General features: G+C 40.2%; 1 protein-coding gene across 1 annotated transcript in view; it reads right to left on the bottom strand.

The window, feature by feature from the left end:
* The window catches only part of LOC104599707 (choline-phosphate cytidylyltransferase 2-like), a 60,839-nt gene extending 48,165 nt beyond the window's left edge, over window positions 1-12,674 (bottom strand). Inside the window, exon 1 of the mRNA XM_010262346.3 lies at window positions 12,226-12,674. Coding sequence (XP_010260648.1) covers window positions 12,226-12,362 — 137 coding nt within the window. The 5' untranslated portion in view covers window positions 12,363-12,674. The remainder of the gene's footprint in view (window positions 1-12,225) is intronic.
* Window positions 12,675-18,910: the final 6,236 nt, after the last annotated feature.

Here is an 18,910-nt window from a genome sequence, read left to right as displayed (position 1 = left end):
GGCCTCCCCTTAGGAGATAACCCCAGGAATAAAAGCTTTTGGAACCCGGTATTGGAGAGATTTGAGAAAAGGCTTGCTTCTTGGAGGAAAAATTATCCCTCCTTAGGGGGGAGAATCACTTTGATTAGGTCTACCCTAGCTAACCTTCCAATTTACTTCTTATCAGTGTTTAAGATTCCCACAAAGGTCTCTAACAGTGTGGAAAAGTTAATGAAGGATTTTTTGTGGGAACCAGGAGAGGAGAAGAAAGATCATAGAGTGAGTTGGGAGGTGGTAACTAGAAGTAAGAAGCTAAGAGGGCTTGGGATTGGGAATATCAGGAAAAGAAACATGGCGTTGTTGGGGAAATGGTTGTGGAGGTTTCCATTGGAAATGGACAAATTGTGGACAAAGATAGTGGCTAGCATACATGGGATGGAAGAGAACTGGGATCCAAGAATTATGGCAAGGGCTACAGCTACTTCCCCTTGGAAAGCAGCCATTCATGATCTGCTTCCACTTTTCTCCCCTTGGATCAGGTATGATTTGAACTCTGGTAATCAAATAAAATTTTGGGAGCAGCCTTGGGTTGGGGACTTATCCTTGATGGACAAATTTCCCTGTTTTGGGTGGAACCTGGGCCTGAGAAGGGCAATTAGGGATACAGACTTGGAGTGTATTTTGTCTCTATTAGCCATCCTTGAAAATGTTTTCTTGGACCCTAGTAAGGAAGACACCAGATTTTGGAACCCTTCCCCCTCTAGTTCCTTTTCTTGTGCTTCGTTTTTTGAGACTTTAATTCAGCCTCCTGTTCCTATTGGGTTGTCCTTCCCTGTTAAAGAGATTTGGAGCAAACCCATTCCTCCTCGGATTGGTAGTTTTTGTTGGAAAACTTTCCTGAAAAGAATTAACACAAATGACTTGCTTCAGAGAAAGAGACCCAATTTTTGTTTACTTCCCAAAAGGTGTAATCTTTGCAAAGTTGATGGGGAAACGGGTTACCACCTTATGGTTACTAGTTGTCTGGTTACTAAAACTGTTTGGGAGTGGGCTTTCTCCCTTTTTGGATGTACTTGGAATCCCCCCATGAGTGTGCAAAGTTTGTTCTCTCCTTAGTTCTTTAGATGGCCTAAGAAAAGAGGGAAGATTATGTGGAGAAGCATTAGGGCGGCAATGTGTTGGTTCGTATGGGAAGAGAGAAACTCACAAACCTTTTCAAACAAGGAAAGAACCATGGAAAACTTATTAGAATTTATACACTTAAGGATAGCTCACTGGCTGAAATCTATGGAGCTATTCTCAGAATTTTCTATGGCCGACTTATTGAGAAAGTGGAAAGAGATTGCTACCTCTGCCCAATGTAAGAGGACTCCTAGGCCCTCTTGGTCCCCCCACCCCCCACCCCTCTGGATTCATAAAACTGAATTTTGATAGTAGTAGCTTAAGGAATCCAGGGCCTTCTAGGATTGGGGGAGTGTTCAGGAATGAAGATGGGGTTATTACTGCAATGTTCTTAGACCCAATTGGAGAGGGTAACTCTCTTAGGGCTGAGATTCTAGCAGTTCTAGAAGGAATCCAAAGAGCAAGAGAATTAAACATCAGATGCTTGGTCCTTGAAGGGGACTCAGAGGTGGTGATTAGGTGGCTGAAGGGAGACAACAGTGGTTTGTGGAGCTACAGCAATGAAAAGAAAAAATTTAAATGGTTGAGTAGGGATATTGATTTGAAGTACAGTTGGGTGAAGAGAAGTGCTAACTCAATGGCTGATGGGTTAGCCAAGCAAGGGGTGTTTAAGGAATCTCTATGTTGAGCTAATTTTTAGCTTCTTTCTTTGTTCTTTTGTTGTTGGGAAGTTAAGATAGTTTACCTCCCTCTTTTGTAATTAAAGTTTCACAAAACTTATTCATTAATAAAGCTTATTGTTATTGATCAAAAAAAAAAAAAAAAAGTAGTGGGTGAAAGGGGTTGTAGTACCTGAAACTAATGAAACAAAAAAGACTAAAATTGGCTTGGTTCATGACTAGAACCAACTTGCATCCACCATCATCTGTGAAACACCCTCAACTATTTGCACTTCTAACAATTTCCCTCACCACACTCCCCTTCAGTGACTAGAATAGGCAATGGAACTTCCGGTGCAAAGATACCCTACTCACCACTCTCCCCCTGAGATGAAATCTTGGGATAATATCCATAGACACTGTTACTAGTGTTAGTGAAGGGGTATTTCGGTCTTTGTACTTGTTGAGAATGTTGATGTGTACTGTTATGTTAGTTCAAGTGCCTCTTACTTAAATAAGGGCACTTAAGTCTTTTCCAATAAGTTAATAATATAATAATAGGTCTGGCCGAATCTAGGGAGAACTTTTTCTCTAATTCGAACCAGACCTTCTCTCTTTTCTTCCTTCTTCTTTCCTCTCCTACTTCTTGCTGTTTACTTTACTTTACAGTCAACGAACAAGACAGAATTCTAGGGCAGGTCGAACTTCAACATGGTATCAGAGCCACATTAAACAAATCAGATTTGCTAGAATTCTGTCTTCTGCGCATTCGAACTAGGGTTTCTCTTGGGTTTCTCAGCTGTGAGTTGGAGACTGGGAAAAGGGCTGAAAAGGAGTGATCGCCCTCTTCCCTTGGAGGTTCCTATGCCTCCGATTGTGTCGTTGGTGATTGGTTGTTGTGGTTTCTAAGCCCTAATTAGGGCTGGTATGTGTGGTGCAGTGGTGTCTCATTCCTTCGTGTGGTTGGCCTTCAGGCAATGAGGTAAAGTTTTTTTTATGCATATTTTCTGTTATGGAATACATGAGAGGTGTAGTACAGTTCGTATGATGGGTTTTCAGATTGCAGTATGCTAGGGTTTATTATGGTTTGTGTGTGATTCGAAGGGCAATAGTGTCTACTTAATGGTGAAACTTCCGGTAGCTGTGGATTAGGGTTTGTGGTGTTACAAGTGTGATTTTCAGCATTTAATATTGCTGAAATCAGTGTGCAGACTTCAGTGAGTAGGGTTTGTGGTGTTGCAGTTTTCAGCATTTAATATTGCTGAAATCAGTGTGCAGATTTCGGTGAGTAGGGTTTGTGGTGCTGCAGCTCTCAGCATTTATTATTGTTGAAATCAGTGTGCAGATTTCGAAGTGTCTGTGTAGTGTGCAGTGTGTAGTGCTCAGAATTCAGTGATAAGGGAGTTCGGCAATGGCAGATAACAGTGATAGTAAACCTAGTGTCATGATATCTACTGACTACCTGAATGTCCAAATGACCTCCATTAAACTGAATGGAGAGAATTATGTCCCTTGGGCCAAGTCTGTAGAGGTTTTTCTGAAGGCGAAGAAGAAAGTGAAGCACATAAGAGAGGAGAAACCCCCCGCTAATTCTCAGGAGTATGAAGACTGGGAACAGGAAGATGCACAGATCATCACATGGTTGTGGAACAGTATGGAACCCAGAATCAGTGTGAACTTCATGTTTCTTGACACAGCCAAAGAGGTGTGGGATCATGCTAAGAAACGGTATTCAGGTCAGGATAATACCACTAGGGTATATCAACTGTAACAGGAATACTTCAATCTGCAACAGGGAAATCAGAGCCTTGAGGAGTACTATGCCAGTGTGAGAAATATCCGTAATGAGTTAAATGTCTATCATCCTCTCCCTTCTGATGTCAAAGTTCAACAGCAACAGCAAGAGCAGCTTGATGTGACACGGTTTCTAGTGGGGCTGAAGTCTGAGTATGAACCAGTACGAGCCCAGATACTAGGGGGATCTGCTCTTCCATCTTTAGAGGAGGTGTTTGCTCGTCTTCGGAGGGCTTCCATTGGATGGATTCTAATGTCTCAGATAAATCAGCATTTGTAGTGTCGAGAGGTCGAGGTGGCAGAAGTGGGGCTCGAGGAGCCCAGCCTGGCAGGAGTGGTATTGGTGGATCTACACATATCCGTGGTGGTGGTCGTACTGGAGGCAAAGATTCAGGGGGAGTTCGTGGTAGAGGACGTGGCTCGGGTCCATGGAAGTGTACTCATTGTGGTTCGGATGGACATACTATTAACTACTGCTATGACTTACATGGTCCTCCCTCGACGTGGGCCAACCATGCCATGACTAGTGACACCAGTTTCAGCTCTAGACAGGAGAACCGGTAGCTGACCCGATGCCTTCTACTCCCTCAGATGGTCCAAGCAAGGAGATGGTGAGTGTTCCTCGGGATGAGTATGAAAGGTTTGTTCAATCCAAGTCACAGCAGAACACAGCTACCTTTGCACACTCAGGTATGGCTTGTTTGGCATCCACACCCAACCCCTGGATTATTGACTCTGGAGCCTCCGATCACATGACGGGAACTCCAGGTGTGTTTTCATCTCTCACTCATTGCTCAACATCACAATCTGTTACCCTTGTTAATGGCTCCACATCATCTATCTGTGGTGTTGGTAATGTTGACCTAGACTCTGTATCCCTATCCTCTGTTTTATATGTACCTAAGCTTCCATTTAATCTTATGTCTGTTAGTAAGCTGACCAAGTCCCTTAAGTGCTCCATCACATTTTACCCCTCTATGTGTGTTTTTCAGGATCTCAAGACAGGGATGAAGATTGGTGGAGGGCATGAAGCCGATGGACTGTATTATCTTGATGGTGGTGAAAGAACGTCAACAGCCCTTCAGTCATCCATTTCTCCTCTCCAGTGGCATTGTAGATTTGGTCATCCTTCGCTAAAAGTGTTGCAGTCCTTAGTCCCTTCATTGAGTCAACTTTCTGTTTTAGATTGTGAGTCATGTCAATTTGGGAAACACCATCGTGTTCCCTTTCGTTCTAGGGTCGATAACCGTGTGTCGAGTCTTTTTTCTTTAATTCATTCAGATATTTGGGGTTCTTATAAAGTGATGTCATATAATGGATACAGATATTTTGTTATTTTTGTTGATGACTGTTCAAGAATGACGTGGCTCTATTTAATGAAAGAAAGAAGTGAATTATTTGCCATCTTCCAGAAATTTTATGCTGAGATCCGCAATCAATTTGGCGTTCACATCAAAATTTTCCGTTCTGATAATGGTCGTGAATACTTGTCTTCATCTTTTCAAGAATACTTGGACCAACATGGCATTATACACCAAACTTCATGTACCTACACTCCACAACAAAATGGGGTTGCTGAGAGAAAGAACCGACATCTTGTAGAAACGGCACGCTCCCTCATGCACCACATGAATGTTCCCAAAACCTTTTGGAGCGATGCAATGCTCACCTCTTGTTTCTTAATTAATCGAATGCCCACGTCTATTCTTGATGGTCGTTCTCCTTTTAGTGTCTTATTCCCCAACATGTCTCCGTTTCCGCTTTCTCCTCGGGTATTTGGGTGTGTCTGCTTCGTTCATAATCTGGGTCCCGGGACTGACAAGTTAGATGCACATTCCCTAAAGTGTATCTTCCTTGGCTATTCCCAAACTCAGAAAGGGTACAAGTGTTATCATCCCAGTTCTCGTCGTTCCTTGGTATGTGCTGATGTTACATTCTTCGAGTCTACTCCGTTCTTCGAGGGGTCCGGTGATGCTGTTTCCTCCACATCACCACCTCCTCTTCCTCTTCCTGTGGCTGATCCACCTCCTCTGGTTCCAGTCATGCCTACGTCCTTGCCTCCGGTGCCACCGTCTGTTGACCGTCCACCCATCCGTCACGTGTATACACATCGCCCGCGTGTACCGGCTACAGCTCCTCCGGCTTCATCACCGTCGATAGATCCAGCTCCAGCTCCGACACCAGCCTCCAACCTAGATCTTCCTATTGCCTTCCGGAAAGGTAAACGTACCTGCACCCTTCACCCTATTTCCAATTTTGTTTCACTTACTCACCTCTCCGCCTCCCATCGCCAGTTCATCTCTTTGTTATCCTCCGTGGTTGTTCCTAAGGATGTCCAGGAAGCCCTTACCTCTCCAGAGTGGTGTCGTGCTATGGAAGAAGAGCTCTCTGCTCTACATCATAATCACACTTGGGACCTCACCGCTCTTCCTCCTGGAAGAAGGCTGTCGGTTGTAAGTGGGTGTATAGTGTTAAGTACTTGCCAGATGGTCGTGTTGAGCGCCTGAAGGGACGGCTGGTTGCCAAAGGGTACTCCCAAACCTATGGCATTGACTACACAGAGACATTCTCCCCAGTTGCTAAGATAGGGTCAGTTCGTGTCGTCATCTCCCTTGCAGCTATGTATGATTGGCCTCTACATCAGCTAGATATCAAAAATGCCTTTTTGCATGGTGATTTGCTCGAGGAGGTCTACATGGAGCAACCACCAGGGTTTGTTGCTCAGGGGGAGGATGGTAAGGTATGCAGACTTAAGAAGGCTATATATGGACTTAAACAGTCCCCTCGAGCATGGTTTGGTAGGTTCAGTGAGGTGGTCAAGAAGTTTGGTATGAAACAGTGCCAAGTTGATCACTCTGTCTTCAGTCTTGACTCTTCGGCAGGCAAAATAATATTGGTGATGTATGTGGATGATATCGTTGTGACTGGGAATGATAAAATGGGCATTGACAAATTGAAGGCATTCCTACAGGAACACTTTCAGACAAAGGACCTTGGCAAGTTGAAATACTTTTTGGGCATAGAGGTAGCAAGATCTAAGCATGGCATTAATTTGTGTTAGAGGAAATATGTGATTGATTTACTAGAAGAAACAGGGTTGTTGGGTACTAAACCGACTGAGACACCTATGGAAACAAATACGAGGCCGAGTAGTGATATAGGTGAAGTATTTGAAGACCCCGGCAGATACCGACGACTTGTAGGCAAACTAAACTATCTAACCATTACTCGGCCAGATATTTCATTTGCGGTTAGTGTGGTGAGTCAGTTCATGCAGAAACCTTTGGTCCCACATTGGAATGCAATGCTAAGGATTGTGAGGTATCTGAAAGGAGCTCCTAGTCGTGGTTTGCTGTACAGGAGTGGTGGAAAACTGGTAGTAGAAGGGTACACCGATGCTGATTGGGCAGGTTCTATGTCTGATAGACGATCTACCACAGGCTATTGCACCTTTCTAGGGGGTAACCTGGTAACGTGGAAAAGTAAGAAACAAACAGTTGTGGCAAGAAGCAGTGTAGAAGCAGAATATAGGGCCATGGCACATACTGCTTGTGAATTAGTGTGGCTAAAGAACCTTCTACAGGAGATAGGATATGACATCAGTACTCCAATGAAGCTCTATTGTGACAATCAGGCAATGGTTCATATCTCTTCCAATCCGGTGTTTCATGAAAGAACCAAGCACATCGAAGTTGACTATCATTTTGTGAGAGAGAAGGTGCTGAATGGAGTGATAGAAACTGCATATGTTAGTACGAGAAACCAGTGGGCAGACTTGTTTACAAAAGGTTTGAGTCGGGGGAGAGTGGACTACATATGTAACAAGCTGGGATTATATGATATATACTCACCAGCTTGAGGGGGAGTGTTAGTGGTGTTAGTGAAGGGGTATTTTGGTCTTTGTACTTGTTGACGTGTACTGTTATGTTAGTTCGAGTGCCTCTTACTTAAATAAGGGCACTTAAGTCTTTCCCAATAAGTTAATAATATAATAACAGGTCTGGCCGAATCTAGGGAGAACTTTTTCTCTAATTCGAACCAGACCTTCTCTCTTTTCTTCCTTCTTCTTTCCTCTCCTACTTCTTGCTGTTTACTTTACTTTACAATCAACGAACAAGACAGAATTCTAGGGCAGGTCGAACTTCAACAAACACAAAACAGGTCCCAGAGATAGGATCCTAACAAAAATACCCCTTTTGATTTTGAGCATACCCAAGAAAAATGCACTTAGTTACCTTAGGATCAAATTTAGTACAATAGGTCCAAGGATTTGAACTAAACAAGTGCACCCAAAGGTCTTAAGGGGAATAGTGAACTAGTCTTTGTCAGGATACAATAGGTTAATAGGTACTTTCATGTCTAAAACCCATGAAAGAACCCTATTGATGAGAACGACAACTGTGTGGATGGCATCCCCCAAAAACGTATAGGAACATTAGAATTCAGCATGATGCTCCTAGCAACTTCCAAGATGCGTCTATTCTTTCTCTCAGCTACTTCATTTTACTAAGGTGTATGGGGATAGGTTCTCTAATGGATAACCCCATACTCACGATCTAAATTTTTTTTTATTTTGATTCCAAACTGAGTTAGAACCATCTGGTGAAAAGCATGGGTCAGAGTAGGTACCTCATCTCAAGAACGTATAAGATAAATCCATGAGAAGCGAGAACAACCATCAACAAATAACAGAAAATATGTGTACCCTTCCATAACAGTAATATGACATGGTCCCCAAACACCGGTATGCACACTTTCACACCTCAAACTAGACACTTGGACTGACTGAAACAAAGCAAGAAAGAGACCCTTTAAAGACCCAAAAGACGAAGACCCAATCGATTATAGATCGACACACAAAAGACTTCCCAACTTCTTTATTCTTCCCAGGTGGATGATCAAGCAAGTAGATTCCATTCGTCTCACGGCCAGTCCCAATCACCTTCCTTGTTGCTAGATCCTAGAAGATACAATGGTCAGGAAAAAATGTCCCCGAACAATTCTGATTTTTAGTGATATTATTAACTAAAAGCATATCAGTGTTGAGCTTAGGAACATGTAAGACTGAGGATAAAGAAATGGCATCAAACACTCTAATTTCTCCCTTGCCAAAAATGGAAACAAGAGAGTCATCAACAATAGATACTTTGTCTCTGTAGAGAACAAGCAATAAGAGAAAAACAAAGAAGACAAACTAGTCATATGATCAAAGACACTCGAATCTACAATCCAAAAAAGGCTAATGTTGCATGGGGCTAAGGCATGATAGGCAATAGCCCTTGTACCTGAGTGTGCAAATGCTAAGGTAGGAGGAGGTACAATAGCTTATTGAGACTGACCAAAAATTCCAACATCACTCTCCAATTGATTCAAAGCAGCTTTATTGCAAACGAGGCATCTAGAGAACTAGATCCGGCATTGGATGTGATGGAACCTTTGTAGTAATAGTTGCATTTGGCATTCCCTTTCTTATTCTTGAGCCTTGCTAGAATAAGGTGAGGGTGAAACTTCCAACAAGTGTCTCTATTGTGTTTTGGCTTCTTATAGTAGTCATAGAACACATCCCACTTTTCTTCCTTCTCCTTACCACCTCCAAGCTTCAACTTTATAATTGCTAAAGCTAATTCCATAGGCGGAATCCGTAAAGTAACTTTCCTCACTATGTACTAGGGAGTAGGCTTGAGATAAAGCGAGACTATCTCTAGTAAGGAGTTGCTATCTCACAATGTCATAATCTGAATTTAGTCCACAAGGAATCCAAACACCCTATTTGTCTCAACTAACTTCCTATATGTTGCTACATCCTTTTGAATCTTCCACTCAATTGTCCCCGAGTGATCACTCTCATGCCATAATGATTTCAGGTTGGAGAAGTAGATTGATATAGATTTCTCCCCTATTTAAGATTGTTCACCTCAGTGTTTTAAAAGCACAAGGCGCAAAAAAAGGTGCAGAGGTCAATTTGTGCCTGAGGCGCAAGGCGCAAGGCACAAGGCAAGGCGCACGCCTTTTTGAAGCAAGGCGCAAAAATAAAAAAATATAAAAAATATATACATATATAAATTCAAAAACAATGTCAAAAAATATTAAACATAATATTAATAAAAAATATAAACTTAAATTTTAAAATAAATGTTTTAAAAAACCTATTATCTAAAATTAAAATACACAAACATAAGATGTAAAGCATATTCAAATGAGAACTTAAAAATAAAATCAAACATATAAAACATTTTCAAGCATGTAAAACCTCTAATTTCTTTTTTCACTCAATTGCATTACTTCAAGTTGCTAATGTAATGTAAAACATATTACATTCCTGATTCTATGAGCCGCTTTTGTGCCACGCCCCTCGAGGCAAGCCCAAACAAATCCATGTTAGGTCTTACATTCTTAGTTTTCACACAAAAAATAATGATTTTATAGTTTTAATTACTTTTTAAGAAGATATTTTATTAGGATGAATAAATGAACAACATTACCAAATTGGGGGTTCTCGGAGCCCCTAATATTGCCCATAGAGTTTCAAAATTGTTATGACTTAGACCTCTCCTAAAGGAGATAGGTATTGCTCATGATAGGCCCCTAATATTGTATTGCGATAATCAAGTTGCCATTAACGTAGCTTATAACCCGATTCAACATGATAGAACTAAGCACATTGAGCTAGATAGACACTTCATACAAGAGATAGGCACTTCCCCTTAAAAGTCCAATCCCCATGGAATGTTCCTCCAACACATTTGTTTCTTTTGTGCTCCTTCCTTGTTTGACTAGTGCATCAGCTAGCCCATTTTCTGATTGTTGAACCGAAGAAAGGATGTTCACAATCATCTAGCCAATTGTCTTACCTGAATGTGTGTTGATCAATGTGGCATGGACTGTCTTAAATGGATGATGTGTCCATGTTGGACACATGTCGGAGTCCAACACTTCATGATTCTTGAGGACACTTCTATGTAACATTTTCTTTATACCTCTTAGATTATTTGACATAAATGAACAACTAGTGTACAAGATGAATGTCATTTTTCATATCAAACATTGCTTAGTAACAAAGACAATGCTTTTTGCAGGTATATAATGTTAGAGTTTAAAAAATGAACCATTTTACTAATAGTTTCATAAATGTGTCAGTGAGTCCATGTTTTCTCATCTTGCCAAGTCAGAAGACATGTTAGATTATGACTCCTGTGTCCTTGTCCATGCAACACTGATGTTGATATTGCCAAGGCGGCAAGGCCCTTGACTACAGTTCTACCTATAGATTGCTATAATGGAGCTTCCTGATCTTAGTCATTGTAGTAGAGATAGCAATCCCGTTCTTGTCAAGTCACTCACCCCTATTGGCCCAGAACAGATAGCTAGTATATGTTCATTGCTATCTCTTATCACTCTTCCAATACCTGAAGCTCCCGGGTTTCACAAACTACAACCATCAAAATTCAGCTTAATAATGGAGGAGGGGATCCACTGCGTAGACACAAAAGTCTTTTTAATGAACCTGCAATAGTTTTTTATCCTCTAATTTAGTCCCCAGAAAAAGGGGGCAAAGAACATTTTTGACTCAATCCTTCCATGATATTTTAAGGGAGCATCAATTGATTCAATCCTTAGGAATTAGGTATTAGCTACATTCCCTCTCTTAGATTGGAGCCATTAGAAGCCTGGACCTGAGGCACACCATCCAGTTCAATTTTGCTGATCTTCCCAGGGAATCTGGTTAATTTAGCATCTGCTGAAAATGCTAGATCATTAACCACCTCTGTTTTTGCACCTTTTGGTTTTCTCATACTATTGCATATTCTTCAACAAGTTATTCCTTTCCTTCAAACATAAACAAAGATTGCTAAAACTGATGCTTATTTTTGGAAATAGTCACATTTAATTTATAACCATTTACAACTACAATATACTTAATCTCTTTTCTGGCATGTGGATATTAATGAAAAAAAGAAAATGATATATCCTCACTAGAAAAGCTTCAAAAAATACATTTTTGTTTATTATAATTTTTGCCTTCATTGAATACTCTAATGATAAATATGAGTATGGATTTAAATAAGTACCATTCACTCTCCCCCTAATATTTTCTTATATTAATAGTAATGAAGAAGAAACTTCTGACGTATGTCATCCATTGAGGAAATTTCAAGCATCCTATTTATTCACAGGTATGCTGTCATTGCAAGTGAATAGCTTTTGGTACAGAGAATGAAAAATAATTACTCCTGAGAATCACAAAACTCAACTGAAAACCAACCCATAGCAAATAAAAAAAAAATTAAAAAACTGACCCAACAAACTAACAAATGAAAAAGAAAGGGTAATATAAAAACCGCAAATAGTATCTTAGAGAAGTAGAGAACTTCCAATCACCACCCACCTTCAAAAAATAAAAGAAAAAAAAAACCCATTAAATAAGCTTTCACAATACACAGAGTACTAAATCAAGCAGGACAAATGCAATCCGGTAATTAATTGAAACTGGCAAAAAGGAAAAAAGCTCGATAAATGAAGAAAACCATACCAGAGGAGAGAGAGATACCCAGAACAAAATATACAGCAAAAAGACAATTTAAACATCCAGCTATCCAGAGAGAATTAAATAACCGAGAAATGATAAGAACAAAAGAGAAATCTCAGGAATTTCGAGATGGGTGTGACTCACAGTTTCTTGGCTTGCTCCAGGGAGCGAGCATGACCAAAGTGGAAGAGATCATAGATGCCATCGGCGTAGACACGGACAGACTTGTCTCCCGAGGGATTCCCATTTAAATTGCTATTGCAGATCGTTTGATTCTCCATTCTATTAAGCGCTCTCTCTATCCCTCTGGCTGTTTCTGTCTCTCCCACCCTCTCTCTCTCTCTCTCTCCTGGGTCTCTTTTTCTTCTTCTTCTTCTTCTTCGCTTCTTCCTCTTCTCCCTGTTTTCTTATTTCGAGAAATATCAGACAATTTGGGCTGTATGCCTGTATTTTCTAAAAATAAAGCAGCCGTTGGATGATCAAGAATTCAAGATGAAGCAGTCGGTTATAAACTTGCAAAAAAGTAATGACTGGTAATCGGACGGTGATGGATTTTCAGAATAAAATAAAAAAGAAAAACTTGCTTCAGATCCAAATCAGGGATCAGGTGACGTTGACGGTCATAACTGTGGTCTGTGGGCTTTTGTTTCAGTCTCTGCCTCCAACTCCAATGCATCTATCTCCGCATATTCTTTAACTTCTCGTACTTCGGGCGTTTGTCCAAATGTGAGATCAAGTCAGCAAGGTCTCACTCCCCCTCCTTTCCTCACCCCCCCCCCTTCCTTGATAATTACTTTTGCCACGTGGAATGAGTTTTGACAAATCAAAACCCAGTTGTTTTTTTGGACATTATATCTTTTTTATATCATAGTTAGAGGTGTAAATCGGGCAGGCCGCCCGTGGCCCAACACAAAGTTGGACTGGCTCGGCCTGATATGGCACAATCATCCGTGTCGTGCTGGACTGGGGATTCAAGGTCCACGGGCAGGCACAACACGGCTAGTAGGGCCTGTAGTAGGCTGCGCTTGGCCCGTCCGACAACTAACTTCCCCCACCCACCCACACCGACTAGTTTCAGCTTTTTTTTTTTTTTTTTTTTGGGGGGGGGGTTTACATAAATACCTCCCCTAACAGTTATAAATAGCTATGTAGGGGGTATTTATGTATTTTGCTTATGGTTATGGAGGGGAGAAGTGACACAAATGCCCCCAATAGTTATATAACAATTACCTTAGGGGGCTTTTTGAGTAAAGTTATTTCCAAAATACCCCTCCCAACAATTAAAAAATAATTAGTTTTTAGGGTATTTTGGGCAATTGAATTATTTTCAATTCCTATAAATAGCCCTATGGCCCCTATCCTCCACCATTCTCATCACACCAATTCAACAATTCTCTTATTCTCTTAATCTCTCAGTCTCTAACTCTCTCAATCTCTCATACATTCTCTGCAATCTGAGTAAACTCTAATAGTCTCATAGTCTGATTGGTTGATTGCTTGATTTTCCAAGTTAGCAATTTGGGAGGCTTGGAGCCTTGGACGTTGTCACGTTGAAAGGCTTTAACCATTGAAATCAAGTTGGGATTTTGAATCAGCAATCCAGGTAAGTCCAATTAAATTAATTTTATTTTTTTTAGAATTTGAAAAAAAATGGCTAGCTCTTCCTAAAACCCCAAGTTTAGTAGCCCGATTTGGAAAATATTTAAAATAGAAGATGTTGTTGAGAAGGGGAAAAGAGCAGTTTGCCAAAAATGTAGAAAAGACTTTAGCTATTGTAGCAAGGGTGGTACTGACCATTTGACCAAACATTTTATCACACATGAGAATGAGGGAAAAAATAACCCACAATTTAAATGAATTGTTGAAATAATGGAAAATAAATTTTAAAAATATTGGGAGAAGTCGGAGAACATTTATCGCCGCCAATCCCACCATGGCACGTGATCCGTGATCTACTAACCCCTCCGGTGCTTACAGGGTACAGTTCCATTAGATTCTTGTTTAGTTGTTTTAGTGCAGGACCTACAGGTACCACTGTACCAAGGTTGGCTAGATGCAATCATGAATCATGATGCAGAATATAGATTACAACTTTACAATTACAAGACAAAGGAGGGCATTACACTACTACATACACCAGATATTTCACTTGAAGCAGATGATGAAATTTTGTGTGAATACTTTCATCATAATGTATATGTAAATTTTGTTTAAATTGTAAATTTTAACAAATAACCCACAATTGTTTATTTTTTCAAATTATTATAAATTTTGTTTTAATTTTATTTAATTTATTTGCTATTAATGTAATTTTGTATTTTCAATTTGTAACTATATGTCTATATTGTATTTTTTATATTTTATTAATTTATTCCATTTTCATATTTCATTAATCCAAGTATGGAGTATAGAGTATCCAACCATTGTATATTTCAATATTTGTATGCTTTGTAATTTGTATCATTATTCATTCAAGTTTAAATGAAATAAAATTCCTATTTGAATTGTTTTATACTTTTATTTATTTATTTTTTGGGTAATCATAAATTTGTATCCCTATATCCATTCACTCTAGCCTGGTTCGGCCCAGAAACAAGGCCAACCCTGTGGTCCAGCCCGGCAGGGCCCAAGCCCACGGCACGCCCTATAGCCCGGCTAGGCCTAGGCCCGCGACACGACACGGCACGGCACGAGCCTGCATGGGCCTAGGCCGTGGGTTGTGTCGGGTAGACCCCTAGAATTTTCACCGGGGAGGGTAGCACGGCCCATGATGGCCTGCGGGCCAACATGGCACGACTCACACTTTGTGCGGGCCGCCCATGGGCACGACCCACTTACACCTCTAATCATAGTTGACCCCCTTTCATATTATACGTTGCACATGGTACTGACAACATCTACACTGAATACTAATGACTCATACCATTATCCAAGGTTTTTTAAACCGACCCGGACAACAAACCGGTCAGGGGTTCGATTCCCGGGTCGAATGGTCCAACTGTTCGAACCAAATGGTCGGCCTGTTTTAACAAAAATTAAAAAAAATAAAAAATAAAAAAACGGTCAAAACCGTTGAACAGTTTGAACGGTTTAAATGGTTCAACCGCCCGAGTCAACGGTTTGTTAACCAAATCAACGTTTTTTGGCAAAAATCCGGTTTTGGGGAAAAACGGAACCAATCACCTGACTAATTCCTGTTTTTTCCAGTCTGACCGTTCGATCTGGTCCGGTTTTAAAAACCATGCCATTATTAGATGTATTGAATAGCAAGTAATGTTTTAAAAACCGACCAAGAGGCTTAACCATTTTTGCCTTCAAGTCGTAGGTTATCAGTTCAACTTCAATCATCTGGGTTGAACAGGTCAGACCTTGCTATTATTATTTTTTATATGTTATATAAATCTTATTTATATTTAATTTGTATTTTTTAATTCAGTTTTTTATTTTTTATTTGTAAAAAATGTTAAACTTTGCGATTTAAGACCCATAAAAGGTTTGGAAAAAATATAGGACAAGGCGCCAAAAAAGAATTTTCAAATGCATAGATCTCAAAAAGTTATCCAAAATAAAAAAAAAGATCATCCCAATTGAAAATCCAAGAGTAAAGTTATGGCCTCTAAAAGTTTTTACATACATTGAATGAGCAACCCATGACCCGAATGACCCAGTGACCAAGTCAAATGGGTCAACGGTTAAACCCCACGTTAGACAATTTATTTTACCAAATGGTAGGTTTCATGCAAATGATGGTTCAAATTGTTCAACTGGCTCTGGCTAAATCAATTGTAGGTTGAAAACACTGATGATGGGTGATTTGGCCCAACCTAGTAAATGAAGGACATGTGGAAACGACCTGCCAGCAGGACCACAACTCAGCAAGGAGAGCCTTGTCAGCAGTTCGGGAGCCCGGGTGTTCGGGCACCTCGGTACCAAAGCCACTTCGGTACCCAAGTACCGAAGCAACACGTAATCGACTCCAGAAGCTTCTCAGCGGACTCCAAATCTCCCGGGATCACGCCGCATAACAGTAAGCCTTATCCTCTCCCTGCCTGGATCGGAAGGTAACGATAAACTTCATTGACTGATACGTTACTCTCCTTCTAAAGTGGAACAGAACCCATCTACGCAAGTCGAGGATCCCGAAGCCATTTCGTGAGACCCACGATAGCTCAACTATATAAGGGCATCGACCCCCAAGACCTAGGTACGCGCGATTAAGTGCATTCTAGCTCTCCTATTTCTTAAACTCTCACCTCACATCACAGTTACTGATTTAAGCATCGAAGCGACCTCGTCGGGTTAGCCACCCCGGATTCTCCAATCCTCCTTTCCTTTGCAGTTCGAGCGACCTACTTGGTAACAGACATCCGAGCTACCCTACATCTAGGAGCATCCAGATCGTGCGCCATCAAATACTAAGCAAAGGTACAACTTGGACAAGTATAGTCACTTGCATTGGTTTTGTGAAATATTAGAATGGATTTAGCAAATGCCTATGATTTTGATCTTGAAACCTGAGTTTTTTTGTGTTTTGGATAATGGAATGGCTTTTTTGTTTTGAGAAAACAAAAAACAAAAACAAAAACAAAAACAAAATCTTGTTGGCAAACACCTCCTTGGGATATGAAAACAAGAACCACTCCATAACTCGTTATATAGGGTTTGACTATGATACCAATGTTTTCAAATTGCCATTGATCTAAATGATTACCCAGCCATGTTTCCTTTCCGTAATTAGTTATTTGGTTATATGGGGTTTGATTATGATACCAATGTTTTTAAGTTATCGTTGATCTAAATCATCACCCGGCCATGTTTTCAAGTCCAATTTTAGTAAAATCTGGCTTTTGATAAAAAACCGATGATTTGGTCAAAAATCATCCAACTATGTTATTGAACCATTAATCCATTTAACCCAAATGGTTGAAGTGATGACTCACGACTCGAAGGCAAAAATGATTCAACCCCTAAGTCTGTTCTTAAACATTGTATGATACCAGAATGATATGATATCGAAAAAACTAGGAAAGCTCTATAAAGTCTTCAAGAAGATCATAAGCACTAGGTTTCCTTTCAACAAAATGAAAAAGAAAGCATTAGGGGGATGGACTTGTGTTGTGCCAAAGGATTGGAAAAATATAAATGACAATTTTTAATAATAAAAATCTTCCCCCACAAAAAAAATAATTAGTAAAGCTTGGACCTATGTCAAGGAATCCATCGAGGCTAATAGAAACCCACAAGGGCATGATGAAAAAAAAAAGATGAAATCTGTAAGTTGAATTAAATGGATACCACTGAACTATAATTTCGTCAAAGTTAATTTTGATGCATCAACTAAACAAGGGGAAATCCTCTGTGCAAAGATGGGTAAACTAGCTTTGTAGGTTAATAGGCTTGTAAACGGATAGATTTCAAATCAAATCAGGCTAGATTTGAATTCAAAACCGATTATTAACACTAATATTCGAATTTGATTCGATATCCGACGGATATCAAATCTTTGAGTTTGAATTCGGTTTCGATTATCAAATCGAATATTCGATTCGATTCGAATTCAACCAATGGCAGTGGTGGCTGGTGAGCGGTGATGGCAGTGCGGCAATGGAGAAGGAGAGATAGAGAAGATGATGTTTGTCGTCGATGATGATGGTTGCCATCGAGACTACTATCACTGATAGTGGTAGTGCGGCGAAGGAGAGATAGAGAAGATAATGGCTGTCATCGGTGATGGTGGTTGCCGTCGAGACTATTGTCACAGACATTGTTGTTGCCCCTTGCCTGTTGGTGATGGTGGTTGCTCGAGCGGCTACAGTAATGAATTGAGATTTGAAACTTGAAAGAGAAGAGATAGAGGAGAAGATAGAAGAGATAGGTGATGGTTGTTGCTCGAGCGGCATCGAGTTGCAAGTGTGGCCGGTGTGGTTTCTCGGGCAATGACAGTAGCAACAGCGGTGGCGAAGGGAGGATTAGGGTTAGGGTTTGCAAGGAGATGGAAGAGAGAAGAAAACCTGGGTTGAGAAGAAAAATGTCGAGTGATTTAGGGTTTAGGGCCGGCTGACTGGGGGTTTGAGGAATAAAATTCATCATTTACCCCTAAGAGATTTTATTTATTGCATTAATATACAAATATCTATCTATCTATCTATCTATCTATCTATATACATATATATATATATATATATATATATATATATATATATATATATATATATATATATATATCGGTTTGAATATTTATCGGATTGGATCACTATATATTTGAATTCGATTCAATTGTATCGAATCTCGAATTCGAATTCGGATTTTCGAATACCATTTACAGGCCTACAGGTTAATGAGTCATCCATCATCATAGAAGCTAGAAGGTAATATCTACAAGGCTACTTGAAGATCCATCATCCATAACAAAGGTCTTAATCAAGAGGAGTGTTTTCTTGGATGCTGCTGGTAGGGCTCACCCCCGCGGGTACTAATTTGTCTCTCAATTTACCCTCCCCCCCCCCAAAAAAAATAAAATAAAATAAAATAAAAGGATTAGTTGTGTTTGGTTTGATGGAAAATAAGAGATTCCTTGAAGAACTTTTCCCTCAACTTAAACATCCTGTTTATTTACTATTAGACCAAACAAAGGGTTAGGGTCAGGGGGAATCTCGATCCAAATGGATGTCGGTGAGTTGGTCATGTTAACTTATTAAGCAATTGCACTGACAGAAGATTTCAGCTTATTAGTTGAATCAACATCATACTTCATACACGCATCACGTGTAGATCGAAATGGATTTTAATAGCATCTACCATCCAGTTAGAAGGACCAGGACCAAGAGGT

The sequence above is a fragment of the Nelumbo nucifera genome, chromosome 7 (genome assembly GCF_055504915.1).
Source record: "Nelumbo nucifera cultivar China Antique chromosome 7, China Antique-T2T, whole genome shotgun sequence".
NCBI lineage: Eukaryota > Viridiplantae > Streptophyta > Magnoliopsida > Proteales > Nelumbonaceae > Nelumbo > Nelumbo nucifera.
Note: the sequence above shows the minus strand (reverse complement) of the source record. Positions and strands in the feature narration are given on the sequence as shown.